Source organism: Psammomys obesus, unplaced genomic scaffold (assembly GCF_907164565.1).
Source record: "Psammomys obesus unplaced genomic scaffold, mPsaObe1.curated_primary_1811, whole genome shotgun sequence".
NCBI classification, from domain to species: Eukaryota; Metazoa; Chordata; class Mammalia; order Rodentia; family Muridae; genus Psammomys; species Psammomys obesus.
The window spans coordinates 5,893,767-5,911,439 of NW_026596149.1; the positions used below are offsets into that span (position 1 = coordinate 5,893,767).

General features: G+C 36.9%; 1 protein-coding gene across 4 annotated transcripts in view; it reads right to left on the reverse strand.

Annotated features, from left to right (window-relative positions):
- The window catches only part of Malrd1 (MAM and LDL receptor class A domain containing 1), a 698,598-nt gene that overhangs the window by 556,848 nt on the left and 124,077 nt on the right, over positions 1-17,673 (reverse strand). For all 4 annotated transcript variants that reach the window (XM_055593928.1, XM_055593929.1, XM_055593930.1 and 1 more), the window contains exon 13: positions 16,063-16,183. In XM_055593928.1, the coding sequence (XP_055449903.1) occupies positions 16,063-16,183 (121 nt within the window). The remainder of the gene's footprint in view (positions 1-16,062; positions 16,184-17,673) is intronic.

Here is a 17,673-nt window from a genome sequence, read left to right on the forward strand (position 1 = left end):
GGCAAATGAGCACCTTAGCCAGAGTCCTTCTTCCTGGTTACCTTCCTTAGGTGTACAGATTTTCGTATGTTTATCCTATATTATATGTCTAATATCCACTTATGAGTGAGCATATACCCTGTGTGTCTTTCTGCTTCTAAGATACTTCACTCAGGATGATCTTTTCCAGTTCTTACCATTTACCTGCAAATTTCATGACTTCCTTGTTTTTTTTTTTATTGCTGAGTAATATTCCATTGTGTAGATTTACCACAATTTCGGTATCCATTCCTCAACGGAGGGGCATCTGGGCTGTTTCCAGCTTTTGGTTAATACCAATTAAAGCTGCTACAAACATGGTTGACAGCATGGTACTGGCATGGAAACAGAATGGTGGATCAATGGAATCATATAAAAGACCCATAAATAAACCCATTTATTTACGGACACCTGGTTTTTGACAAAGATGCCAAAACCATACAATGGAAAAAAGATAGCATCTTCAACAAATGGTGCTGGTCTCACTGGATGTCTACATTTAGAAAAATGCAAATAGATCCATACTTATCACCCTGCACAAAACTAAAGTCCAAGTGGATCAAAGACCTCAATATAAAACCAGACACACTAAACCTATTAGAAGAAAAAGTGGGGGAAGAGCCTTGAACTCATTGGCACAGGAACAGAACACCAACAGCACAGGCTCTAAGAACAACAATTAATAAATGGGACCTCATGAAACTGAAAAGCTTCTGTTAAGCAAAGGACACTGTTGTCAGAACAAAACGACTGCCTACAGATTGGGAAAAGATCTTCACCAACCCTATATCTGACAGAGGACTAATATCCAGTATATACAAAGAACTCAAGAAGCTAAACAGTAACAAATCAAGTAATCCAATTAAAACGTGGGGTAGAGAGCTAAACAGAGAATTCTCAATAGAGGAATATCGAATGGCAGAGAAACACTTAAAGAAATGTTCAACCTCCTTAGCCATCAGGGAGATGCAAATCAAAATGACCCTGAGATTTCACCTTACATCCCTCAGAATGGCTAACATCAAAAACTCAAGTGACAACACATGATGGAGAGGATGTGGAGAAAGGGAACCCTCCTCCACTGCTGGTGGGAATGTAAACTTATACAACCACTTTGGAAGTCAATCTGGTCCTTTCTTAAACAATTAGGAACAGTGCTTCCTCAAGATTCAGCTATACCACTCCTAGACATATATCCACAAGATGCTCAAGTATACAACAAGGATTCCTGCTCAAATTTGTTTTTTATCTTTATTTAGTGGAATCAGCAGATGCTGGACCAATGGATGTAAAGAGATAACTTTAATAAGTAAGCATTGTTTTCAGTCATTACATTTGTAGTAGTTAGTCACATGCAATGGAAAGCTCAGTCTGATAAATGAACAGTCTGGTAATAAAGAAACTGATTGGCAGTGGCTGTCTTCCAAATTCTAAAAAAAATAAAAAATTATCTCATTTTTATCCGGTTTCCATTCTTCCTATTATAGAGGACAAGAAATTAGTTTTTTTAAAGCAATGTATTTTATTTTAAGTACTTGAATAACTTCTTTTCTTAAAGATTTCCTGCCCTTACATCATGGCGTGCTTATGTACAGCTTTGAGTTCTTCTGTGTTCGTGGTGATAGTTGAAATCAGAATTTATATCCTTTTATTTCCTAAGTTCTCAGAACTATGCTCCAAACATTTTTTTATTCCCTAGAAATACTGAGTTCCTTAAAGAAATCAGAGAGAAGGCCAGTGATACTCCATAAAAATAACCCATGATATAATTGGGAAAGGATATGGGATGTAGCAATAAAATAAGTTTTAATATTAGGCATGTACTGTCATAAAATAAAAGTGAACCACTAACTGGTGCTAAAAGGTATGTGCATACTAATTAGGCTGGACTGTAACTGGACCTTAAAAATGGTTAGGTTTTAAATAAGTGGTTTTCGGGGGCTGAGGGACATGCCATGTTGGGTAAAGAAAGGATCCTGAGAACTCTGATCAAACAATGTTAGTGCCCACTTAACCTTTAGATAGTTGGGTTTTTACCTGCGAAAGTATCAGATATCATTCACCTAGTCTGATCATTACTTCGTAAATATCTGATAAGTAAAAATTTGATTTGTCATTGCAGAAAAGAAATCCTCTTAAAAATAAGCCATTGTTATTTTATTGGCAATGAAGTAGTTATAGTCTCTTTTAGCCAGATATATCTAAAGTCTAGCCATGTACTCCTAGCCAAATGAGCAAATCCTTTTTGTATTTGATATATAAATTCATCAAAATGATGAAAATTATTGACTATGATTATAGAATATTGACTACAATTTAAGAAGTAAAGGGGCTGTTTTAAGTCCTTTCAGTTAAATGCCATGGGTATGGGATGGTTACAATATTTGAGAATCTTGCAAATTTAATTTTCCTCAAGACTCAGTGTAGAAAATGAACGTCAACCTGAAACATACTTTAGAATTCAGCTCTGAATCCATACCTGCAAACTAGTCTTACCCTCACTTTTTCTGAACCTCTCTATACTTAGCTGCAAAGTGACTAATGCATACAGTCAGGTAAAATTTCAGTACTAAGAAGGACATTGGAGTGCTTTGTTTTTAAATCACCTTTCTGTGGCTTGTTCACACGGTTACCCCAAGATAGATTCAAATGAACCAAAGAAGCAAATACATCATTACTAGGGGGTCAAAACTCTGTAAGGCAGTTTGGAAAAGTTAGCATGAAATGGGAGAGGATTATTATGTTTTCTCTGTCTTACACACACATTACTAACTAGAATGTGAAAATCGATGTTCAGGGACAGTAGATGGGAGAGAAAAGAAAAGGAACAAGTGGCTAAAGTTTATAGCAACAGCAAGCAATAAACCATTTATAATTCTCATTTGTAAGCTTTAAGACTGAAGAACAATGATACTGCTGAAAACAATATCCTGAATGAGCTCAGAATAAAGATACAGAAAAAAAAATCACTTCACAGAGAACATTTAGAAATGACATCAAAATATGATTTATATAATCATTGAAAAGCTTTTTTATAAATATTATTTAACCTTCATAGAATTTTCAATTAAGGATAATCCCTCACTTTTCTTCTAGCTTTTATTTTCCTGATTTAATACATTATCTTCAGACTGAACAAAATACCACAGGCTGCTCAGAAGATTTCACCTGTCTGTGAAAGACATTTCAGTTTTTCCTCTGTGATCAATGACTTTGATAAGTAAGAATTAATGGACTGTCTTTCCATTCTTGGTATTATGTCACAGGAATAGTGGCTCTTCACCAATAGTAACTTTCCATTAGGGTATTTTTCGATTTTATCCTTCTGTGGAGATTTTCAGTCTAGAAAATGGTTTGCAGATTTTAAACATGAGGATAAGAGGAAGAAAATGACAATCCTTTTTATTCATAAAATCCTTGGCAGGCTTTCTTCTACCAGGACTCAGTTCCAATGTGATTTAGTTTTTTAAACAAAGGAAGCTGTTCAACAGTTAACAAATTTATGTATATTTTGAGATTCCCTCCTCGGTTTGCTCACAGAAAACAAAACAGAGGCTAGAAAAACAGCTACTCATTTTCTAGCATTTATTAGAGGATAAAATTATAGTTGTATATAGAAACATCTTGCAGAAAGCCTTTCAGCTTGTAATTAATTTAAAATATCCCTAATCATGGTGATAGACTTCTAAAAGCACATTTTAAAAAACATATGTAAAAAATTAAACACATGATCCTAGTTAGTCTCTCCTAATGAGGGAAATGCAAGCGTTTTTTTCAATGCATTTATTTAATCAAACGAGCCCATGGTATAGATCCTGGCAGGTTATGGTTTGGCAAAACATTCAGTCAGCATCTAAAGATGACTAAGCATATCAAGAAAATAATGAGTCATTCCTTTTTATGGGCTACTAACTTACTGCTGCCAAACTTCATTGAGTGCAACACTAAATAAACTATTTTTTATATGAAATAGAAAAAGGTAGGAATAAGAAAGTATTTAGATATTTTCAATTGCACCACTTTTAGAGCGCTCTGTTTTTAGACAAAAACAAATCATAATATTCAGAATACTGTCTGAAATACAAAATACCTTTGTGTCTTATAGAACTGTCAAGTAAATTGCAGTTTTTCTCACCTATATCTCATACATAGACTAGAATATCATATTGTATATGTCTTTTCATCCAATATGGACATGATAAAAACCTTACATTGATGTTATTTGACACATGAAGCCTTCATTAGTATGAATATAAGTTATTTTTGAGCAGTTGTATGTGAAGTGTATCTGTTTTACTATAGTGTTTATTAATACATTGACAATTTTATACAATGCATTTTGATTATAACCCTTCTAACTCCTTCACAATGCACCCTCAATTATCCACCCCTCCCAACTAGGATCATTTATTTTTTTTTAATAGCCCATCTACTACAATTTGTGTTGCCCATCTGCTCATGAGTGTGAGGCTATCTATGAACCTGGTCAAGGTACCAGAGGCCACAACCTTAAAAAAATTCCCTCCTTCCCCAGAAGCCATCATTTTTCAGTAGCTCCTCTGATAGGTGTGGGAGCTCCTGACCACCTCTTCAGGCCATGCTAGAATGTAGACTAGCTTGAGGTTATTTTATGATTAGTATATTTTAATTATGTGAATTGTATGAGAGTTTATGCAAGTGTTGAGGTTACCTGCAGAGGCCAGAGTCATCAGAACCTTGTTCCTGGAGTCACATACTATATTGAGCTGCCCAGTGTGGGCACTGAAATATAAATCATATTCTCTGTAAAAATTATGAGCCCTTGGTTGCTGAACCATCCCACCACCCCAGGATGTAGTAAAACTATTTCTTGACAAAAGAGGGAACTCTAGAAAAGTATCTTTATAAATATTAAAAGTGAAAATATTTACAATTTGGCTTTAAACAATGAAAAACTTCCTTCTATTTTATTATGTAGCTGCTTATTATAATAACATAAGGGCAGGGAGGCTAGCAGCAACTATTGAGTACCACTAAATATTGACTTAAGCCAAAAACTTATTCAAAGGAACACCTTGATCTAAGCAAATGACTAGATCCCATAAAAAATGACACTAATCATGCATTCATCAAATAGCCTGTTCATGAGGAATGAATGGTACAGAACACTGGAATCATTTAGACAGTTATGGGAGATGACTATTCTCTGCTCTGGTATCCACTTACCCACTTCTCAGAGGTTGTCCTACTGAGATTCAGTTATTTTTGAGGGATAAGATAACCAGGAGGGTTATAAGCATTGCTTTCAATGTAAACACAGACCAGTTGTCTTCTTCACAAACGGCAACATAACCTAGGTAAAAATGCTCTGACATGAACTTTTATGACAAATGGTTTTACAATACCCAAAATGTGCAAAACAACAAAACTGAACTAAACTAAATTAAACTTCATTGTGAAGCCTGCCCCTTCACGGTTTCTGATGACCAAAAGGTCCCATCTCTATGGATTATGTATACCCAGTTATGTAGATGCAGTTTCTTCAATTATAGACTACTTTCATTACAGTGTAATGTAATTCAATACATTACATCCGCTAGAAATGCTGGAGCTCTTTAGATTGTATATGTTATAAAAACTTTGTGACAGTGCCAATAGCAACAATGGGCAAATAACAAAACTGTACCTCTGTAAGGATGAAAATACACAGAGGAATTTAACAAAACACCGGAGCCACTGTGTTTTAATTGGGAGGTGAAGAGGAAGATGAGAAGGAAGAAAGTAGTGGGAAGGCAGGAAAAGGATCCTGGAAAACGTATAGGCTTAAGTTATAACTTAATTATATTCCAATATAAGTGAATGTAAAATGTTAAATTAAATTTTTCAAAGCCACCAACATTACATAAAACTTCAGTTTCTGCGTATCTTATGTTTATCTTAAAATAATTCTCTCATGTACGAAAATTGAATATATAAAATATATTCACCATGTTTCTAAAATTCTGAACATAATCCAGAAGTATGAGAACTCTAAATTTTTAATATGGTTAATAATTTTTGAAATAGGTCCTAAAAGAAAAAGAAATCAAATTTGGCTGGTGATAGCTATAATAGTGAGAAAATTATATTAAATTGCAACTAAAACATAAAATATTTGAAGTTCTACAAGAGAACAATATTGTTCCTTCTGCAGTAGGAATTCTGCTTATGACTGACTTCCTGGGAGCACAGTGCTTCTCCTTCAGGGCAGGGAAGTCTCATATTATAAGGAACTAGGATTCTCCATGAGAAAGTCATTATACTATCAAATTCAGATCTAGAAACCCAGCCTGAAATCCACACTAATTCTTCTAGCTTCCTTGATGAAAGAATAAGAATCATAGACACCTCTTTTCTGAGCCTCTACCTCATCATAAGTCAAAGCTAGACTTCTTAATGAACAATCCATTTTTTAAAATTAATTTTTTTATTAATTACAATTTATTCACTTTGTATCCTAGCTGTGGCCCCCTCCCGCATCTCCTCCCTATCCCACCCTCCATCCCTCTTCTCCTCCTGTGTCCCTCCCCTAGTCCACTGATGGAGAGGTCCTCCTCCCCTTCCCTCTGACCCCAGTCTATCAGGTCTCATTAGGACTGGCTCCATTGTTTTTCTCTGTGGCCTGGTAAGTCTGCTTCTCCCTGGAGTGGGGGAGGGGAAGGTGATCAAAGAGCCAGCTATTGCGTTCATGTCAGAGATAGCCCCTGTTACTCTTACTAGGGTACCCACTTCGATACTGAGCTACCATGGGCTACATTGTGCAGGGTGAACAATCCATTTTTTTTATTTTTAAATTAAATTTATTTATTTATTCATTTTACATCCCGATTTCAGACCCCTCCCTCCTCTCCACCTATCCTACCCTCCCAATCTCTTTCCCTGCCTCTTCCATCCCACCTCGACCCACCCTCATCTTCTTCTGAGGCCAGACAAGGCAGCCCAGCTAGAGGAAAGTGATCTAAAAGCAGGCAACTGAGTCCATGTCAGAGACAGCCTCCATTCCACTTGCTGGGGAACCACATGAAGACTAAGCTGCCCATCAGTTACATATCTATCAGGGGCATAGGTCCAGTCTAAGCATGATCATTGGTTGGTGCTTCAGTCTCTGTAAGCTGCCATAGGCCTAGGTTAGTAGACTGTGTTGGGTTGATTGTTTCTAGTTCCATCCATTTGCCTACATGATGTCTTTGATCTGAAGACAGAGAACAGGACAGGAGCCTACCCAAGAAGGCCTCTGGAAGACTCTATTGATTGAGGTATCAAAGTAGAGGCTGAGATTCATAGCCAAACTTTGGGCAGAATGCATGGAATTTTATGAGAGAAGGGGGAGATGGGAAGACCTGGAGTCGTTTATCTTCTAAAATAAGTATCATCAACTGTTTGAAACTTAACATTACTCAAATCAACCACGAGGTTGACTCTGGAAAATTTCAATCTGAGGGCCAGCCAAGTCAGAACGGCTATACAATGTGTGGCAAGGAGCGCAGGCAAGCTGTCCGTACATGTCACCAGCTACAGACTATGCTTCATTAGACTGCTGATTAGGTGGTTATAAATGTATCGTGGCAGTTTCAAAGCCAACCTGCTTGGGCTTGTAAATATTTCTTTTTTAACATCTCAGTGTCAGACCCTGTAGAAGAAGCAGTTTCCTTCTTTTGGGGGTGGGTGTTCTAGTAGGGATTTGTTGTTTATTTAGGTTCCTGCCCTATAACTATACACAAAGGAAGAAACCCATCGTCTCTTCAGTCATGAACATGTTGGGATACTACAGTATTGAGTGACATGGGTATCTCAGTGACTCATTAACAATGACCGAGTCATCTCAACAAAGCCCTTCATCTAAGGTCAGAGTTAGCTCATGTGTAAGGACAGTGAGATCACCTACTTGTTCTTTGTTGTTTTTTTTTTTTTTTGTCTCTGCCCTAGAAACTATTTTTCCCTTCATTTTCTACTTTTTGTAGCATTCTACTTTTTAGTACATAATGATTCTTCATTGTAGATTTTGACTGTTTAAATCACTTGTGTTATTTACTTCCTGAAGAGACAACACTAATAATAATGTCTATAAAATGAGGGAAGTAATAATACCTACCTCTCAGACTTGTCTTAATGTAAAGGACTGTATAACCACACTTCAGGGTAAGTCTCATGTCCATGAGTAGATGGCCAAGACAAAACAAACTCAATGCTACTTTTGCAGGTACTTTGTTCTCATATTTCCTTTTTGAGCATTTTTTGGTCTTATTAGTCCTTTGCCTATATATTTTGTTTTATGGATGCTTGCTTTTTGCATATTTGTTTGCTTATGGAGTTTTTGTTATTGTTCTTATTTTCTTTTGGTTTTTCTCAAAAGTTTCTTGCTTGTTCATTTGGTTTTTAGAGAGAAAATGAAAGGGTATAGTGTTGGGTGGGTGGACAGTAGAGAGGATCTGAGAGGAGTTGAGGGAGGGGAAAAAGCATGATCAAAATATAGTGTATGAAATATTTTTTCAATTAAAATAGATTTAATGCAGAGTTTTGAAACCATGTACATTTGGTTAAATTTAATTATGTCAGAAGCAACTGTAGAAAACATTATAGCATAAGTTTTCAAAAATGTATTTTATGTAGGAAGAAAAATCGACAGAATTTTTGTGAAATTCCTGTTTAGAAAGTTTTATTTGCCTTTGCCCTGCAGACTATCAATGCAGACACTGAGACTTATAGACATCCTTTGGGCAGAGTGCAGGGAATCTTGTGAAAGAAGTGTGAAACAGTAAGAGCTGGAGAGGACAGAAACTCCACAAGGAGAGCAACAGAACCAAAAACTCTGAGCACAGGGGTCTTTCCTGAGACTGATACTCCAACCAAGGACCATGCATGGAGATAACCTAACACCCCTGCACAGATGTAGCCCATGGCAGTTCAGTATCCAAGTGGGTTCCATTGTAACAGGAACTGGGACTGTCTCTGACATGAACTGATTGGCCTGCTCTTTAATTACCTCCCCCTGAGGGGGAAGCAGCATTACCAGGCCACAGAAGAAGACAATGCAGCCACTCCTGATGAGACCTAATTGACTAGGATCAGAAGGAAGGAAAAGAAGACCTCCCCTATCAGTGGACTTGGGGAGGAGCATGCATGCAGAGGGTGGAGGAAGGGAGGGATTGGGATGGGAGGAGGGAAGGAACTACAGGGGGGATACAAAGTGAATAAAGTGTAATTAATAAAGAAATAAAAAAAGAAAATTTATTTGTATAGAACACATTTTCCAACTCTCTTGAGTAGTTACTTACAGTAGTTATTTGTATACACTTGTATTGAGTTAGGTTTCCATAACATTATATATAAAGTATACAATATGATTCCATGGGATAGTCATGGCAAACTGTTTCTCCAGTTTGTATATTTTATACATTATCTTGTCAACTTTTCCACACCCTAGTCTGAGTATAGTGTGTGTGAGTGTGTGTGTGTGTGTGTGTGTGTGTGTGTGTGTGTTTATATGAATAATTCTAAGGTCAATTAAATTTCCTCATTTGTTAGAATTCACCCATATATACAATCTTGACGATGGCCCTCATTTTGCTCATTTTACACCTGTGTCATGTATACTTCCTACATTGTATGTCCTTGCAGCATCTCAGGACTTCCTCTCCCAGACCCTCCTATCCATGCCCATATTATTTCTCTGTATATATCTCATCAAAACAGGATAATACCTTTGTTTCTTTTATTTATTTAATTTACTACAATACTACACAGTTCATCCTTATGGCAAATGAGAGGATCTCATTATAAAGTTCAGGATCATATCATTTTTTTTTACACATATCCTATTCTCTTTGTCATTTTATCAGGTTATTTCCTTATGTTGACTATTATAAACAAAGCTGCAGCATGCCTGGGAATATCCAAACTCACATGATGGTGAATTTCACTTCTTCTGGGTGGTTTCCCAAAACAAGAATAATCAAGTTGTACAATGTTTCTCTTTCAACTCCTTTCAAGGCCTTTGCCCACTTTTCAGTCTGGTTGTTTGTCTATGACTGAGTTAAATATCTTCTTTGTATTTTTTGAATATCAAAACCAAAATATAGACAGTATTTTCTAATAAGCAAGTAGCCTTTTCACCTAGTTGCTCTTTTTGTGTGCATGGACATTTCAGGTTAAGGCAGTCCCAGTAATTCTTTCTAACATTTGTAGTTAACATTATTGTCTTTTATGTTTTTAGATCTTCTGCTTAGGACTTTTGCTGATCATCTTCAGTAGACAGAGTCACTGGACTAGTATAGTTTACACATTCAGAAGTAAATATAGATACATAAATTCTGGCACAATAATTCACACTTTCAGTCAAGATGTCCTTCATCCATTCTGTTTGGCCACTTGTGTGTGAAATCACAGACCTTCCTAAATGAAATACAGTCTGTGTCCTCTGCAGATGCAAACTGAGCTTTAAGCTACGATCAAGAGAATGAGAGGCATATCCTCTACCAGCACTTGAATGGAATCTAACTGCCTCAACACTCATCTTTTCATTGATTAAGTTATTTATTTATTTTCCATCCCAAGCACAGCTCCCCCTCCTTCTTCTCCTTCCAGTCCTTCCCTCTCACCTGCCCCCCCACCAACACTTATTTTTAGAAGCATCAATTGTAGAGAAAACTAATAAATAGAGAAATTCAAAACAAGTTTTGAGATTTCAAAATATAGTAAGGAAGCTATTTTCTGTGGTTCTATTTGCAGTTGCCATTGTGTGCATCGTACATGGGATGTAAACAGGCACATGCACCAGCATGTTCTGAACTGCTTTGTATGTTAGAGGAAGCTTCCAGAAGCTGCAGTTCAAGTTCAGGGTCTTTCAAAGGCCTGGCCAATCTGCCCTACAGATATGACAGCTACCTGTTTGTGTGAGGGTGCGTTTTCAAATTCCTTTGCCCAGAGGAACATTAAGTTTTTCCCAGGTGAAGCCTTAATTCATAAAGAAATCATATAGTAACACAGCAACATACCATGAGCTAGTGAGAATGAGGGTGTTTTATTTATGTAAAATCATTGGCACTTCAGGAACAATTCATTTAAAATCAGTCCAGCTAGATTTGTTGTTTAAGTAACTCACTTGGGGTTGACACATAAAAAAATAATTCTGCCTTGCTTTACAAGAATAGTTATTTATACATGTATCAAGTTTTCTCATAGACCTGCAAAGGTTATCTTCAGTTACATTTAAAATTTTTCCCAACATTTTTACTTCTCAGAGCTGAAAAAGTGTTAACAAAGTACCTAAAGCTGAGAGAAATAAGGAGAGCCTCAGAGGCAATGTTCCCTTGACCTTCTTACTCTCTGTGTGAGAGCTGACCATACCAAGCTCTGTTGCATACTTGCATGATGTCTGTTCATGAGACCCTGGCTCTATCCAGAGCCCAAACCACACTTCAAAAGAAGGAATGCTACGCAGAGACCAAAAGAAACTGAATCTGTGGGCCATGCTCAGTTTCCGGCCTTGACCTAGCCCCACTGCTTCGTATGTTCTTTGTCCAATCCCAGCTCCACATGGCTGCCCATCCTTTAAGCACAACAGTGGACAGTTTTCCTTGGTACTTCTGTGTTTATTCCTATACGTTTCTATGTTACATTAAACTTTGTTTAAATAAATTTGCTATGCTTCTCTCTTGTTAACCTATGTTTCATATAAAGCAATGTAAGGTATGGTCCTTGTACATCGAGAAAGGTATCAAACCTTCCTTTTCCCATACTTTCAATTATACTGTATTCAATGTCAGTTTTGAAACTTTTGCATATCTAAATTCCAATCATGTGGTCTGTAATTTAGAAAAACAAAAAGATTAATTAAATGGAAATAAAGAGATACTGATTATCTCTTAAAAACTCATGAATTATTAAATGCATCCTTACATCTGCTTTTTTGTATTCCTCCTTATCTATAAACACCACACGCACACGCACAGATGCACATATACACACACGGCACTTGGAAGGGTTCCTTATGCATGTAGGATAAACATTCTCATGTATATAATATTAGCACACATCATTATGTATTTTATAGAATGAAGGATGTTTTCAGGTGGTCTAGGGAGATGGCTCATCAATGAAGAGCACTGGCTGCTCTCTTCGGAGGCTGAGCTTTGATCCACCAATTCACAAGTATATGCAACTCTAGATCAAGAGATCTGGCTCCTCTAGACCCTGGGGGACTACACTCAGATGATACACAGACATACACTCATACACACAAAGAAATAAATAATTTAAAATATTATAAGGTCCTAAATAAAGGAATTATACTTTTCACCGCACCTAATATATGCAGCCAAGCTATGTGTTCATCATTCAGCCATTAAAAATAATGATATCCTGAATGAAATTCACAGGTAAATATATAATATAGAACTATAAAAAAACAAAACTTCCTAAATGAGGTATCTCAGACCCAGAAAGAGAAATGTGGTACGTATTTGCTTATATGTGGACATTAGTTGTTAAGTCAATGATAACCAAGCTAAACTCCACAGAACCACAGAGGTTAGCTATCGTGTAAGAACTAGGAGGGACAAACAGATCTTTAGTGAAGGAAAATATCATAGTTACTGATGGATGGGTGAGGGTTGGAATGGGAGGATCAGTAGAGATGGAGAAAGAAGAGAAGAAAAAGAGCAAATACAGGTAGCGCTAGCTAGAATTAAGAGCCATTTGACAGGTTTCATATGACAGGAAACCTAATACAGTGGATACTTCCTAAAATGTATGCACACCTGGAGGCAATCTGATGAAATCATCGAATAATAGGAGAGATAGAACCCCAAAGGGGCATCTTGTCTCACCAAATAAAGCTTCCAATATTAGTACTGGGTTACATATAATAGAGTTGTTGGCCAAAGTGGTCCCATGGGAATCCCTAAACAATTCAGGCTGATGCAAATGCTATAGGTTGCTCTCCACAACTGACATCAAGGTCCAGTTGCTGAAGACAACACCTACAAAACTCAATAGATGTGGAGAATTTGCCCTCCTGGGTACACAGAACCTTTACCCTTGTGTTCTAGCATCTTTGGTACTGAAAGGTGCACTGCATGCTACAACAATAGAAACATAAACACCAATGCAGCCATGGACTCTCTGATCTACAATGATGTTTAGCCTGCAAGATATGCTAGGGCAATGGTGGCACAAAGCTTTTGGGAACAACCAACCAATTTGACTTAAGGACCATTTGACAAAATGGAACCCATACCTGACACTGCCTGGATCACCAGGATGTGAGACTAGATAGCTGAGGGATCTAGTAGAAAAGCAAATTTTACTGTCCTAATAAAACAATGTAGCAATAGAAGGACTTGTAATGACATTCTGCTATAGCCATACACCAGTGTCTTGGTCAGCCATCATCAGAGAAGGTTCCTCCTACAGCAGATGGGAGACAAACACAGACCCATAGAGAGACATTACACAAAGTGAGAGAGCTTAGAAATTCAGCTGTGAACGGGATTTCTCCATCAATTTTTTTCCCCTCAGACTCAGGAAACCTCACAGAAGAGGAGGCAAAAAGTCTGTAAGAGCCAGAAGGTTTGGGAGACACCAAGAAAACAAGTCTCTCCAAATCAGCATGATCAAAGGTCTCATAGAGACTCATAGAGACTGAGTCAGCAAACACATGGCATGCATAGGCTTGCAACCAGGTCCCCTGTGAATATATTATGGCTTCCAGTTTAGTATTTTTATAAAATTCTTGAGAGTTTGAATGAGTGGGTCTCTGATTCTTGAGCTTCTCTTGGGTTACATCTGTTGGTTTGTTTTGTTTAATTTTGATATGTTACTTCTTGTTTTATCTTATTTTATTGTTACCTCCCAGAATTTTGTTTGTTGTTAATGAGAGACAGAAAGGGAGTGAATCCAGATAGGAAGGCAGAAATGATAAGAGTAGAGGAAGGAAAAACTGTAATGAGGATATATTATATGAGAAACTACTTTCAATAAAAGAAAAAATAAATATCATAAAAAATTGTAGCCCAATATTTGTATCAAATATATAGACACGGTGAAATAAGACAGACCAAAACAATAACTGTATGTTTTCTCCAATATCTGTGTATTTTAAATAAGTCAATTAGAGTATATGTGCAGATCATTACAGGCTGAGAAGGCTAACTAACTGAAGATAGAGACTGGTCAGAAAATGACAACTAAGATAATCTTACATAAGAACAATAAGCATAATGCTTTCTGAAGGACAGTGGAGTGACTATAGTCAATAATAACTTGTTGCAGCCTTTAGGACTCAGTAGAAGAAGTCAAAAGCTTCAATGATGAGATGGTAGAAGTGTTAATTGACCTGATTTGTTCAGTACATATTGGATCTATTTATTGAAACCTTCACCCATACTCTCACCAATAAACACATGCATCTATTATGTGCTAGTTTAAAATGTTAAACGTTTAAGGAGATAAAAATATTAACCACCCAAATTTGAGTTTTACACATATATATCTATCAAGCTTTGAAAATCTTTCCCATAAATTTAATTTTTAAGTTAAAAAAATAACTTACAGAATGGATATTTATTCTAGATCTCAATAGAGAATAATGTATTCTACGTGTGTGGGGGGTGCATGGGTGTGTGTGTGTGTTTGTGTGTGTGCTTGTATGTGTATATTTGTGTGTATATGTGTGTATGTGTGTATCTTTGTGTGTGTGTGTTCAGCTGCGCAGACTGGTCCTGATGTCAATGATTTCCAGCAGTTGTCTAATCTCAGAATCCTGGGTAGCCAGGAAGGCACACACAAATTATGCCATGCAGGGCTCACAGGTAAGTAATACTACTGATGAATTTTCTCCCCAAGCAGCCTGAATGGCACTTTCTGAGTGACTATGACATTTAGCCAGTGGAAGAAGCTTGCAACTCAGCTTTACTTTAATTGTTCAATGGCTTAGGACTAAAGATGCTGTACAGTCTTCAACAATAGGGTCTTTCTAACAAGTTCTGGTGGACAATTAAGAAGAATGGTAATAGTCTTTAATGGCCTCCATGGCCAGCAAATCCTACAGAGATAGCCCACATCTGACAATGGGATTTTTGTCTAATTACTCATAACTTTTGGGAGAATCATTATTCTTTCTTGCAGAGTGCCTCCATTCAATTTCCTTTTTGTTTATTATTGCATTTTTAATCATCTTTAGAATAGTGTTTCTGATTGGATTTAATGGCTATTGCTTAGAAAGAAACTCATTCCCTTTCTGTAAACTTAACTAGGATGTCACAGATTCTAAGGAAGAGCCTACTTTTATCATTTTGCTACACAAACATGTTGTCAGACATACTTCCAATTACTCAGCTTTATACCTATACACTAGGTCTGGACCCAGATTTTATCAGATAAGTTTCTTGTTTCAGTGGTCTGTGGTTAATGAAGAAATATGTAACTGGCCAAAGTACCTAGACTGAGTAATGGTGATGTGCTCTACCCCAACTACAACAGCTATAACACTTCCTTTCAAGGTCCAGGGAACATCATGGAAGAGATACCACAGCGAATATAAGTGCCAGAATGGGGAGATGTTTTCCGAACAGTGTCTTCTGGATATGACATGGCATGGCCATTACACTCAGGATGAGGGAAGGGCCCACCCTTGACAAAGGCCCTACTGGCAATGAACATATGTTGGGAGAGGGTGTCACATTCTTCAGTGGGGTAGCTAAAGATAGGGCGCCCCTGCTCTGTGGCAGCCACACTCAAGCAAGTAACTCTATACTCAATTGGTCACTGATTTTGAAAGCACGAATGTAGAAGGGGAGACTCATGGAGAAGAGTGCCAGTGGTAAAAAGCAGGGGTTGAGGGAGAAAAACAAGTTGTGAAAATACGAAAACAGGAAAGCTGGCTTTAAAACAACAAAAAAAGTCCTGTAAATACAATTAATTAACATTAAAAAATATAACAAGTCATCTGCATCCTGTATTAAATACCAGTGACTATAATATACTTTAAAAAATAAGTTACAACACTCAGAAGAAAAGAAATCTTACCTTCAGTTTGTACGCTGGTACTTCGAAGTGGCTTACAGGAAAGCTCACATTCCTGGGATATGCTGATGTCATCTACAGCAACGGTAGCATTCGATGAGAAAACAGTAGCTTCTAAAATTAACTGTTATTGCAGAAAATAAAGTTATTTAAAAAATACCATAGAAGCAAAAATCTCAAGTTCATTTTCTTTCAAGAAAGGAACTCATTTACACCTGTTCCATTTTTTTCAATCTAATTTTAGAAAACTGTTGTGACCTGAGCATTGAAATTATAAAGTTACAGAGTCATAACTGCTTTGACAGCCTCTTATATAACCTTAATCTGTTAGGTAACCTTGTTTAAGTTGAAAGTTGCAACATTCATCACTAGTGAAGGGCATGCTTCCCATCGGAGCAATTAAGAGTCATATGCATTTAAAATGAGCTCTTTGGGGTATTCAACTGTGTGGTTTACAACTCAATTTAATTGAGATATAAATTCATTGTAATGGTTTGGCTGGAGTGATTCATTTCCATATCTGAATATTTAAATATGCATATATATTATATATAAATATAGAAACATACTCTTGTGTGATAAAGATTACAATCATTACCCATGTGTAGCTGTTAGTTATATTCATATACAAAAGCACCAGTAGGCATTTATTTAACTTTACTCCAGCCCTCTGAATGGTGACTTGGCATACTTTTGTTTTCTTTCCTCTTAATCACTCATATTTTTACGTATTTGGTCTACTACAAAAGGGAGAAAAAGATTGAGGGAGAAAAACAGAGAATGTGAGAATGTAAGGGGAGGAGAAGGCGGCCAGAGAAGAGATGAAGGAAGAGGAAAGGAAAAGATAGAGAAACAAAGGAGGAAGAACGTGGGAGGAGGGGAGAAGAGAATGAAGGAGAAAGACAAGGGTGGATTATTTCTAGAGTCCTGATGAGGCGACCAAATGACGCAATCTTTGGACATACTTGGTAGCTATAGCGTCATCTTATTGCTGTGAATATCTAAAATCAAGAAAGTAACAGTTTTCTTTTTTTAAGGCTCAGTACATACTTCTCCATTTCTAACATTTGAGATATCATTCTGACAGCATTGCCATTATGGACGATAGCTAGCTATATGGAAATCTTGGAACTACATCTCCTAAAAATAGGTAACACCTAGGGTCAGATGGAAGGGGAGGAGGTCCTCTCCTATCGGTGGACTGGGGGAGGGGCATGGGAGAAGAGGGTGGGTTGGGAGGGTACAGGGAGAAGGCTATAGCTAGGATACAAAGTGAATAAATTGCAATAAATTAAAAAAGAAAGAAAGAAAAATTAGGTAACACCATTGCAATGTGACAGATGACCTGCCCAGTAACTGAAGGGAAGAACCCCATACAGAAGAGCCAAAGGAATCTGAATAAAGAGGCTTGGTGAAGTTTTAATATATTTCCATTAGATCATATCTTTTTGTTCAATCATATATTTCTGTTTATCTCTTTACTCATTGAATCCATGCATTAAAACACAGTTCACTTTGGATTTTTGTGACCTATTTGAAATCATACCTGATGGGTACTTTTTCTGCTTTGATTTTATTATCCTAGTTTTGTGATCTCCACCAACAATATAGGGC